General features: G+C 39.2%; 1 protein-coding gene across 1 annotated transcript in view; it reads left to right on the forward strand.

The window, feature by feature from the left end:
- Positions 1–12772, forward strand: part of UBE2R2 (ubiquitin conjugating enzyme E2 R2) — a 122689-nt gene that overhangs the window by 99988 nt on the left and 9929 nt on the right. The window contains exon 3 of the mRNA XM_047700165.1: positions 3401–3498. Coding sequence (XP_047556121.1) covers positions 3401–3498 — 98 coding nt within the window. The remainder of the gene's footprint in view (positions 1–3400; positions 3499–12772) is intronic.

The following is a 12772-nucleotide window of genomic DNA, read 5'->3' on the forward strand; positions in this document are numbered from 1 at the left end:
ATATAAGTTCTTTGAAATTTTGTCATTTTTTGGGAAATAATTCTATTTCTTCCTTTCCAGTTTGTGTGCCTTTTATTGCTTTTTTCTTGTTTAGTGCTCTGGCTGGAACTTTCAGGGCAGTGTTAAATATCAGTGGTAAAAATGATTATCCTTGTCCTGTTCTTGATCTTAGGAGGAAAGATTTCACCATTTAGTGTAATGCTAGCTGTGAGGGGTTTTTTTGTTTTAAGACTTTTATTTATTTATTTGACAGAGATCACAAGTAGGCAGAGAAGCAGGCAGAGAGAGAGAGGAGGAAGCAGGGCTCCCTGCTAAGCAGAGAGCCCGATGCGGGGCTCGATCCCAGGACCCTGGGATCATGACCTGAGCCCAAGGCAGAGGCTTTAACCCACTGAGCCACCCAGGCCCCCCTGAGTTTTTTTTTTTAATTCCGTTACAATGTTGAGATACTTTCCTTCTATTTATAATTTTTTTAGTGTTTTTATCGTGAAAAAGTGTTGCATTTTGTCAAATGCTTTGCATCAATTGAAATGCCCATCTTTTAATAAGTTGTTTCTGAGTACAAATCTACGTATGTCATTCCACAGCTCAGAAATTTTTATGTGTATAGGTATAAACTCAGAACAAAGTAACATATTTTTCTGGTCTAATTTTTATATGTAATCTATTTTTCATTACAGGTGGTTTCTTTACCATTGTGGTAGGTAGAATAATGGTCCTTCAGAAGACTCCACATCCCAATCCCTGGAACCTGTGTTATGTTAGCTTATATGTTAAAGAAAAATTAAAGTTGCTAATCATTAGCTGACCTTAAAATAAAGAGATTATTCTGGATTACCCAGGTGGGCCCACTGTAACTTTCAAGTGGAAGAGGTAGACAGGAAATGAGAGTGAGAGATGTGATTATGGGAGAAAGGCCCAGAGAAATGCAACATTGCTTGCTTTGAAGATTAGAGGAAGGAAGACCAAGAGCAAAGGCGTGTGCATGGCCTTCAGAAGCTTAGAAAGGACAAGGAAAGAGATTTTTTTCTTAGAGACTTCAGAAAGGAGGAGTACACTGCTGCTGACACATTGAATTAGCCTTGTGAGAATAGTGTCAGATTTTGACCTACAAAAGTGTAAAACAATAAATTGCTGTTTTAACTACTAAGTGTGTGGTGATTTGTTACAGTAGCAGTGCAAAACAAATAGAACTGCCCTAGCATATTCTGTTTATGATGTTCGTTGTTTTTGGTTTTTTTTTTTTAAGATTTTATTTATTTATTTTACGAGAAATCACAGTAGGCAGAGAGGCAGGCAGAGAGAGAGGGGGAAGCAGGCTTCCCGCTGAGCAGAGAGCTGATGTGGGGCTCGATCCCAGGACCCTGAGATCATGGACCCAAGCCAAAGGCAGAGGCTTAACCCACTGAGCCACCCAGGCGCCCCTATAATGTTGGTTTTTTCTCTGGGCTAACTCATGTCTAAATTTCTTTTTTAGGTTGTTAAAATTATAGTTACTATTCAAGACCCATCTCAAAGCTTTCTCAAACATTAAGCCTTTAGTTTGTCTTTCACACCATGTGCCAGGTGTCCTCTATCCAAATATACCCTAAATTTCTCCTTGTTTCTCTTGTGCTTTTTTCTTTTTAACCTTCCTCATAGCATCTAACAAGTTTTAGAATTTAGTATTTGGTATTTTATTAAAAATTTTATTCTCCTTTTAAAAATGTTCTGTTATCTTGATATGGTTGTGTATTTTGTGTGTATTTCTAAATTTTGGTTGTGTATATGTAAGATTTTTATATTTTAGTTCTATCTCTAAATATTTAGAATTTTGAATCTTTCTTTTTAGGCTAAGATTGGTGAATATGTCTTAGTCTTTTTTCTATTGAATAACAATCTGTGATGCATATGGTAAGCAATCCATATGTATTTGACTTAAACTAAATGTACATGTGGATTAGGTCCTATAATTTTAAATTTATGAACCAAAGGGTACATGGGTGACTAGGTCCGTTAGGCATCTGCCTTCAGCTCAGGTCATGATCCCAGGGTCCTGGGATCAAGCCCCGTGTCAGGCTCCCTGCTTCAGCAGGGTATCTGCTTTTCCCTCTCCTCCAGCTCCTTTCCCTGCTTATGCTCATTTGCGTGCTCTCTCTCTCAAATAAATAAATAAAATCTTACCCCCAAAAGTAGTGAGTTTTATACATATCCTGGGGGAATTAAAATTAAGTTATTGGGAGGCATATTTTCAGTTTATATAAACCATACTTATTGAAACCATGGATGTTAAAGGTGGTTTATAGCATCTCTCTAGACAGATTTTAAGCGAGGTCAAATTTTGGGAGGGGTTGTTTCTTTTTATGTACTTTAGATTCAGATGTGTCTGAAAATAAAGATATTTGGTTGTTCCTGAAGACTCTTGAATCTCAGTTATTATATAGGTCTATTTTTTTTATAGATATATTTATTTTAGAGAGAGAGCACAAGCACGTGAGAATGAGCAGTCAGGCATGGGGGATGAAGGTCAAAGGGAGAGGGAGAGAAGCAGACTCCCCGCAGAACCCAGAGCCCAATGTGAGGTTTGATTCCACAACCCCAAGATTATGACCTGAGACAAAATCAAGAGTCAGACACTCCACCGACTGAGCCACCCATGCGCCCCTCTCAATTTTAAATGAGTTTTTCTTAGAAGGATGGTGCTATCAACATACTGCTTCTTTTTAAAAAAAATACATCTTACAGATTGGTCAGAACTAATATTTATAATACAAAAGAGTTTTTTCAAAAAGATTTTTTAAAAGATTTTATTTATTTGACAGAGAGAGACAAAGTTAGAGAGAGAACACAAGCAGTGGGAGAAGGAGAAGCAGGCTTCCCACTGAGCAGGGAGCCCGATGCGGGGCTCCATTCCAGGATCCCGGGATCATGACCTGAGCTTGAAGGCAGCCACTTAAGGACTGAGCCACCCAGACACCCCCATAGTATTAAAAATGTTTAATAATTTTTCAGCTTTGGGGTGCCTGTGTGGCTCAGTTGATTGAGCGATTGACTCTTCTTGGTTTTGGTTCAGGACATAATCTCATGGTCATGGGATTGAGCTCCTCATTGGGCTCTTGGATCAGGGCAGAGTCTGCTTCGGATTCTCTCTCTCTCCTCTTTTCCCTCTAGCGCATGCTCGCGCACGCACTCTCTCTCTCTCTCTCTCTCTCACACACACACACACACAAATAAATATATTCAATCTTTAAAAAAGATTCTTCAGCGTTGATTGCAAACATGAAGAAAAAGCAGAATTGTTTTCTCCCCTAATGATGAGAAAGCAGATTTTCTAGGAATGAAAGAAACTTCAGCAGAACTGATGTCCCTTTTTACATCATATTTTTGAGTATTTACGAAATCTAATGTTTGTGTCTCATAGAATGGAGATGTATGCATTTCAATTCTTCATCCGCCTGTAGATGACCCACAGAGTGGAGAACTGCCCTCTGAAAGGTGGAATCCTACTCAGAATGTCAGGTAAGGGGTTACATAAGGAATAATCTGGTTTTTCAGTGGTTCTTAAGATTGAATATTATCTTTATAACACATACGTGTTACTTAAAGCTCTAGCAGAAGACAAAACAGCCATGTACAAAAAGACTCCTTAAAAATGCATCATTTTTAGGAGTCATACTTACAGAGCAGTAATTGCATTTATTACTCATTTGTTTATGTGCATCTTAGTCTGAATTCTTCCTATTACATTATCTTAAGTTCCATCCTGCATCTTTGGATCTCATGATGTCCATGTTTGAATTGGTTGTTTTCTTAATCCAGGATTCTTAATACATTTTGCAGAAAAATCTAAGTCTTTACAAACTCAATTGACTTTATATACTCACTGTGTTTAAAAGAGCTTCCATTATCTGTTGTTACTTTGTTTTATATATGTATGAATGTTTCTTAATGATTTTAAGGGCTTATGTATTTCTTTTGATTCTCTTTCATTATCCATCTTTTTTTTCAAATTTGTATTTAAATTCTTAATTAGTTAACATACAGTGCAATATTAAGATTGTTCATCTGTTAATTGATCTGTTGAACTATCTGTATAAATGGATGGTTATTTAACCATTTGTTTAGAGTAGTGGTCTATATGTTTAAGAGTGGGTTACCTAACTCTTAAAAATTTTTTGAAAAACTACACTGTGGCATGTTTTTGTAGCTTTTTTTTTTTTTTTTTAAATTTTATTTTGAGTAATCTCTACACCTAACATGGGGCTTGAATTTACAGCTCCAAGATAAAGAATTGCATGCTTGCACTCTTGAGAAACAAACTGAGCTTTTTGGGAGGGGAGGCTGGTGGGAGGTTGGGTGAGCCTTGTGGTAGGTATTATGAATGGCACGTGTTTCATGGAGCACTGGGTGTGGTGCATAAACAATGAATTCTGGAACACTGAAAAGAAAAAAAAAAAAGTTGCATGCTCTACTGACCGAGCCAGCCAGGTGCTCCCACTGTTGCATGTTTTTAGGTGCAGATTTTGGTGTTCTGTTTTTTAGGTATAGTTTTTTAAAACATCTCAAATATGAGTGGTTAAAAAATACCTTTTTTCTGCTTGCATTTGAATTTACTGAATTTTATCTTAATACTTGAAATTTTTATGTTCGATAGCCTTATATATTTTATTTATCCTATAATATTTTTCTGAAAGAAAAATCTGTACTTTAATTGCTGTGATAAGACAAAACTGATTACTCTTTTGAATTAGTTTATTATATAGTTGATTAAAAACAGTACATCAGTTATGCTTTCAATATTTTATTTTTTACATTATTATTAATAATTATTAGAAGTACATTTTATTTTATTTTATTTTATTTTTAAAGATTTTATTTATTTATTTGACAGACAGAGATCACAAGTAGGCAGAGAGGCAGGCAGAGAGAGAGGAAGGGAAGCAGGCTCCCTGCTGAGCAGAGAGCCCGATGCGGGACTCGATTCCAGGACCCTGAGATCATGACCTGAGCCGAAGGCAGCGGCTTAACCCACTGAGCCACCCAGGCGCCCTAGAAGTACATTTTAAATCTGGTAGATAGACATTTGTTTTCAGTTAGATCATGTAGCCATGAATAATTACTACTGTGTTAGATTGAGTCAGAAATATAGCTGCAATTTCATGTGTATACATAATGTATGAATGTACATTATATATACTAATATACATACCCGAGAATATGTGCATCTATATACATATGTATATATGTATACATATATGTGAGGACTAACATATATAACATAAATATACATATTAGATGCAATGATTAAGAGACCATATTTACATATGATAATGATTAACATTTTATATGGCAGTGAAACTAAATCCTCTTAATTCCTTCTGAATTATTTGCAAAAATCATAGCGATCTATTCTTTTTTAAACATTTTATTGTGATATAATTCCCATACCCAACAATCTCCCATTATGTGTACAATTCACTGTTCTTTAAGTAGAAAGCTGTATAAGTATCCCCACAATCAATTTTAGATCTTTTTAAAAAAATTTTTTTTTAAAGTAGGCTCTTTGCCCAGTGTGGAGCCCAATGCAGGGCTTGAACTCACGACCCTAGGATCAAAACCTGAGCTGAGATCAAGAGTCAGACACCAAGCTGACTCAGCCACTGAGGTGCCCCATGAACATTTTTATCACCTCTAAAGAAACTCATACCTCTTAGCATTTATACTCCCATTATCCCTCAACCTCCACCTCCACCCTTCTACCTGCAACCCTAGGAAAACACCAGTCTGCTTTCTGTCTCTAGAATTTTACCTGTTTGGATATTTTGTAGGAGTAGAGTCATTCCAGATGTAGTATTTTGTGATTGGCTTCTTTAACTTAGAATTTTTTCAAGGTTCATCTTTGTTATAGCATTAATCCGTAGTACTTCATACCTTTTTTTTGGCTGAATAATAATTCCATTGAAGGCTTATACCACCCTTGGTTTATTCATTCTTCATTCAGTGGACCTTTGGGTTGTTTTCATTTTTTGGCTATTATGAATCATGCTGCTATAAACATTATGTACAAGTTTTTGCATATATAGGCTTTTTTATTTCCTTGGATATATACCTAGGAATAGAATTGCTGGTTCATATGATAACTCACTGTTTAACTTTTTGAGGAATTGCCAAACCGTTTTCCAACATGGCTGCGCTAAATAGTACATGCCTACCAACAGTGTTTGAGAATTTGTTTCTGCATATCTTCGTTAACAATTGTTACTATTTGTGTTGTTATAACCATCCTAGTGGGGGGACATGGTATCTCATTATGGTTTTGTTATTGATGTTTTCTCTTTAAATGACTTCTAAATTTTAGAACCATTTTAGATTTTTTATTTTTTAAAATTTTATTTATTTGATAGAGACAGAGATCACAAGTAGGCAGAGAGGCAGGCAGAGAGAGGAGGAAGCAGGCTCCCTGCTGAGCCGAGAGCCCGTTTCGGGGCTCGATCCCAGGACCCTGGGATCATGACCTGAGCCCAAGACAGACACTTAACCGACTGAGTCACCCAGGCATCCCGGGAGAGAGAGAATCTTAAGCAGTCCCCATGCCCAGTGTGGGGCCCAAAGCAGGGCTGGATCTCACAACCCTGAGATCATGACCTGAACTGAAACTAAGAATCAGATACTCAACTGACTGACCCACCCAGGTGCCCCTTTGTTAGTCATTTTTAATGATCTGAAAAGGTAGTAACTCAGGAACTCTACCTTTTTTTTTTTTTTTTTTTTGACAGATCACAAGTAGGCAGAGAGGCAGGCAGAGAGAGAGGAAGGGAAGCAGGCTCCCCGCTGAGCAGAGAGTCCAATGCGGGACTCAATCCCAGGACCCTGGGATCATGACCTGAGCTGAAGGCAGAGGCTTTAACCCACTGAGCCACCCAGGCGCCCCAGGAACTCTACTTTTGTTAAAAATGAAAAGTTGGAAGCTTCTTGACTTACACAAGGATTTCTTTTCTTTTCTTTCCTTTTTTTTTTTTTTTTAAGATTTTATTTATATATTTGACAGATCACAAGTAGGCAGAGAGAGACAGGCGGGGGTGGGGTGGGGTGGGGAGAGAAGCAGGCTCCCTGCTGAGCAGAGAGCCCGATTGGGGGCTCATTCCCAGGACCCTGAGATCATGACCTGAGCCGAAGGCAGAGGCTTTAACCCACTGAGCCACCCAGGCGCCCCTACACAAGGAATTCTTAACCAGTTTTTACCAAGTTCGTTTCTTCTCACTTTCTGGGAAGTGTATACCAAAGAATCTGCTCAAGCATATCAAATTACTGTTGATTATGGGTTGATTATGCTGATTACTCATTCCTTTAGGTATCTTGTTCAATACAGTATACTTAGAAAGAATTGAGAAAATAGATATATTTTGAATTTCAACACATCTAGTTCATATATTTTTTAAATCAGAAAACAAGTGTCTCCCTTTTTTAATTCAAATAATTTGTTGATACACCTCATCTTGGCAATCATCTTGCTTTTGAATTCTAATTCTCAGATAGATTAGGCATAGAACTTTGCTATAAGTGTATTAATGTCTATGAAATACGGAATTACCACATATTCCCTGTACTTTATGCTTTACTTTAATGGGATTCTCCTTCAGGGATAATGGATTTCTTAATAATAATCAGAGATGGAATTAGTAAATTCCTTTTAATGAAATGTAATTCCAGCAGCCCCAATCTATACGTATCTGAATTTGTTGAACTCCATCACATACTAAAATACTTTCTTTAAACATTATTTTACAGTTTTTTAAAAAAATTTATTCATTTATTTGACAGAAGTACAGTGAGACAGGGAACACAAGCAGGGGGAGTGGGAGAGAGAAAAACATGCCCCCCACCAAGCAAAGAGAACCCAATGCGGGGCCGGATCCCAAGACCCCAGGATCATGATCTAAGCTGAAGGCAGATGCCCAACTTACTGAGACACCCAGGCGCCCCCATTCTACACTTTCAACAAAATTATTTCTGAGAAAGGGAAAACAGTTGGCTTTATATGTAGATTTCTTTTTCTTTTATACACCTTACGTTTCATTACCTCTGGGCACTGTACCCAAGAAATATTTGGGATGTGTAGAAGGCACGCATTCCTTTTGTAAAGAGCAATTGTGAAAAGGGAGGCTGGAAAGGGGAATTGATCTGATAGTTTATATATACCCCCCACAGGCGCATGAATATATTAGAGACCACTTCTTTTACACGGGATATTTTATTTCTACTTTTTCATCCCTCATATCCCTTCTACCACACAGTTATAGCTGATTATTTGTACCTTTAACCTGTACTTACCCTGGGGCGCCTGGGTGGCTCAGTGGGTTAAGCCGCTGCCTTCGGCTCAGGTCATGATCTCAGGGTCCTGGGATCGAGCCCCACATCGGGCTCTCTGCTCAGCAGGGAGCCTGCTTCCTCCTCTCTCTCTGCCTGCCTCTCTGCCTATTTGTGATCTCTCTCTGTCAAATAAATAAATAAAATCTTTAAAAAAAACAAACAAACCTGTACTTACCCTGTTACTTGATTTTTCAGCCTCAACCTGTGTTGACAGAGCTAAGTGAAAGAAAAGAAATCAGCATACATATTCTATTTCCCATCCTGTCCTCCCCTTTTCTTCCTAACTTTTAAAAATATTTGTTTATATGGGCACCTGTGTGGCTTAGTCAGTTGAGTGTCCGACTCTTGATCTCAGCTTAAGTTACAATCTTAGGGTCATGAGATTGAGCCCCACATGGACCTCTACACTGGGGATAGAGCCTACTTAAGAGTTTCTCTCCCTCTCCCTCTCTCCTTCCCTATCCCACTCAAACGCATGCACATTCTTGCTCCCCCCCCAAAATGTGTGTGTGTGTGTGTGCGCGTGTGTGTGTAAAATAAATAAAGATATATTTGTTTATTGGGGAGCTCGGGTGGCTCAGTTGGTTGAGCATCTGACTCTTGATTTCAGCTCAGGGTCATGAAATCACACCCCATGTAGGCACCGTGCTCAGGAGGGAGTCTGCTTGAGATTCTTTCCCTTTCCCCCTGGCCTCTTCCCCCTGCTTGTGTGCACACTTGCTCGATCTCTCTCTCTCAAATAAATAAATCTTTTAAGAAATATATTTGTTTATTGCCAGGGTTATAGTCTGTACTGTTTTGTAACATAATCCTAGTTTTTAAAATTTCTTATTCCTACTATGAAATGAATTCACTGTTTGCTGTTTGTTATTTTACTTCCCTTTGATTTGTTAATTGGCTGAATTTGTCCATTAGTAATTTCTCCAGGAAAATGTTCCTTGGAGCCATATTATATTCCCTGAATTCTTAAGATGTTCAAAATGTTATATGCTTGGGGTGCCTGGGTGGCTCAGTCATTACATATCTGCCTTTGGCTCAAGTCATGATCTCAAGGTCTTGGGATCAACCCTTGAGTTGGACTCCTTCTTCCTTCTCTCTCTCTTTCTCTCTTTCCCTCCCCCCGCCTTCTCAAATAAATGAAATCTTTTAAAAATTTTACAAAAAATGATAAAATACTTGTGTGTGTGGGTGTATATATATGTGTTTTTTGCCAAACTTCAAATGGCATTTTGGGCATAAGATTTTAGGGCCATACTTTCTTTCCTTGAGGATATTACAGACATTATTCTGCTGTATTTATTGTTGGTGGGAAGAATTTGGCTACCACAGTTCTCAGCTCTTCCAAGAGACTGTCAGGTTTTCGAAAGAAACACATTATCAAAACATAATTAAACTGACAGTATATTTAAAGGCAGTAAGTATGGGGCACCTGGGTGGCTCAGTCATTAAGCGTCTGCCTTCGGCTCAGATCGTGATCCCGGGCTCCTGGGATAGAGCCCTGCATCCAGCTCCCTGCTCAGCAGGAAGCCTGCTTTTCCCTCTCCCACTCCCTCTGCTTTTCCCTCTCTCTGTGTGTCTGTCAAATAAATAAAATCTTTTTTTAAAAAAGGCAGTAAGTATTTTGGAAGATATATTGAAAAATTGAACAAAAAATGCAGGGTTGTCCTTTTAGTTTGACTTTGTGCTTATTTTTCAGGGCTCGTAGTAATCCTAGTCAAAAGGAAGTGTTAGCTGCTAAGGTACTAATGATTCTTGTTTTTGGAGGTTGAATGATGAATCAAATGCTTACCATGGCTTGTCCCCCTTTGAGAAAACAAGCTTCCCCCTTCTTCATAATACAAAGCCCCAGACATTTTTTTTCATTGTATTTTCATGCTGCCTCAGTGGATAATCTACTGCCATTACCCACAGGAATTCAAGATTTTTACCTTTACTTCTCCTGCATAAATATACGTATATTATCCTTGTCTCAGCTTAAAATCTTTTGGACACTTTTCTTTGAAGGTAGGCCTGTTTCTCATTTGATTTAGTCCTTTGGGGATAGGAAATTCCTTTTCATACTAAATTTGCCTATCTAAAATTGGCACTTCAGGTACCAGCATCATTTTTTTCTCTCTAGACCCCCAGGTCACTTGAGCCCCAGTCTAGAAGCATTTCCTAGACTTCATCTCAGAGATTGTCTTCTCTGCTTTTACGCTGTTTTGTTTAGAGGCTTCACAGTGAGGACTAGTTAACTTTAGATTGCCCCTTTGATCTTCATACACAGATCTACTAACAACTATTTGGATTGGAATCTGTCTGTCTGTCTGTCTCTCTCATTTTATCTCCACACCCAAAACGAGGCTGAAGCCCACAATCCCAAGATCAAGGGTCTCATGCTTTACCAAATGAGCCTGCCAGCTACCCATGCACTGGAATCTTTACTTACCTTCTCAGACCTTTTTTTATCTTCTAGCTTCATGTTATTATAGATGTTCCTTCAATGTGCTGATCTTGGGGTTGGGGAGTGCATGAAGGGTTTGGTGTTCGTGTATTTCTAGGGAGACATAGAGTGCTGTGTGTTCACTATTGGAACCTCACCTGCCTGGAATACCTTATGTTGCCCAGAACTCTGAAATGTCAGAAAAGCACTAACTCATGAGTAGGTGTGGAATACTTCTTTTCTCTTTGTTTCTCTGTTACTTATTGTGAGGCAAGGGGTTCTTCAGCTAGCAGATTGTACATATTTCCCATAAGCTAGTTTATGGCAATGAAATACCAAGAGACAAGATACGAGGTGCTAGGCATTTTCCTTGATATTCTTTGCTGCAAAACTCTGTGGAGTCAGCAATTGTCCAACTAAGGGTTCTGTGCTCCCCATCCAGCTTAGGGTGACAACAGCAGGACAGTAGCGGAGACGCAACAGGCTGTTGCAGGGTCTTGACTGATACGAAGCACTGTTACCTGAAAGTGACCCCATATTCACGTGTTTAAACTTCTTCATGACCACCTATACTAGTCTTTCATTCAGCACCTCAATGAACATATTTAGAAAACGTTTACATGGAAGACTTTTTGTAACCCAAAGAAGAGTAAAGCATCCCAGTCACCTTGAAGAACCTAAGTCAGTTTATATCACAAAACTTAGTGAGTGGTGAGAGTAGACAAAGGAAAAAGTGGGGAAAAGACCCCTGCAATTGTAGGGAGCCAAAGCATCAACCAACTAGTATCCACGAAAGGTTCAGTAGTTTTCCTCTTCGTAGAGAAAGCCAGCATAGTTTCTGGAAGAAGAGAGCCACTGTCCTACTGTCCCCAGATGCACAGGATTAAGTTTAGGCAGGTGAGAGGTCCTTATGGAATTGGAAGTCTTAAGTAGGCATTAGCAAAGAGTGAAGTTGGGAGGGTAGAGATGCCTGATGTTCACAATACCATGCCTCTTCTTCCTGGTGTAAGAAAGAAAATTTTCTTTCATCCATGCTGTGTCCAGAACCTAGAGGGTGCTTTTTGTGTTTGTGGGTGTCAGACAGAGTTCACAACTGCTTTCTCTAAGGCACCATCCCAAGGCACCAGAACTATATGCCATACCTGTTCCAGGCTCTTATTTTGTCAGAGAGAGAGATTGAGCGAGAGAGAGAGAGGGAGTACAGGCAAGGCTGAGTGGCAGCAGAGGCAGAGGGAGAAGCAGGCTCCCTGCCGATCCAGGATCGCGATGTGGGACTTGGTCCCAGGATGCTGGGATCATGACCTGAGCCGAAGGCAGCTGCTTAACCCACTGAGCCACCCAGGCAGGCATCCCTGTTCCAGGCTCTTGAATAGGAAAGTCACCTTGGTGGAGGTTTGCTTTCCTTTGAAAAATGGTTACCTGGTAGTGTCTTTGCCACTGCCATCATGGAGAAGCATCTGTCAGGAGTAAGATAGAATGTTTTCCTGACAAATCTTATCTACAACCTCCTAAAAGGGAAGGGAGCTAAGGACTGCCCCAAGCATTGGGTGACAAAGTAGGCAAGGTCAGGGGAAATGACAACAGTGCTATTGTTCTTAGGGCTCCTATAAACCCTATTTGGGGCCAGGATGATATTAATTGCTCCCTTGATATTTATATGTTGGGAGATACATACATAAAATTTCCCCTGCACTCGACTTGATGGTTTCATTCTGTGCATATGATACATATTCTGTGTATTTAAAAAATTTCCTTTTTAAAATGTTCTGATTTTCTGTTTCTGTGAATTTTAGTCTGAGACCCTCATTCCTGCCATGTGTTTTCAGGGATCTGTCAGTCAGCAGCAGCTCCAGGATTGCACAGGATGAAGTATTAAATTTGTTAGATGCTTTAGAGGCATAAAGAAAAATTATAACATATGACCCATTAAACAATCATTTTCAGGGTGCCTGTTAAATTTCTGACTTTGGCTCAGGTCGTGATCCTGGGGTCCTGGGATGG

The sequence above is a fragment of the Lutra lutra genome, chromosome 13, assembly GCF_902655055.1.
Source record: "Lutra lutra chromosome 13, mLutLut1.2, whole genome shotgun sequence".
Classification (NCBI taxonomy): domain Eukaryota; kingdom Metazoa; phylum Chordata; class Mammalia; order Carnivora; family Mustelidae; genus Lutra; species Lutra lutra.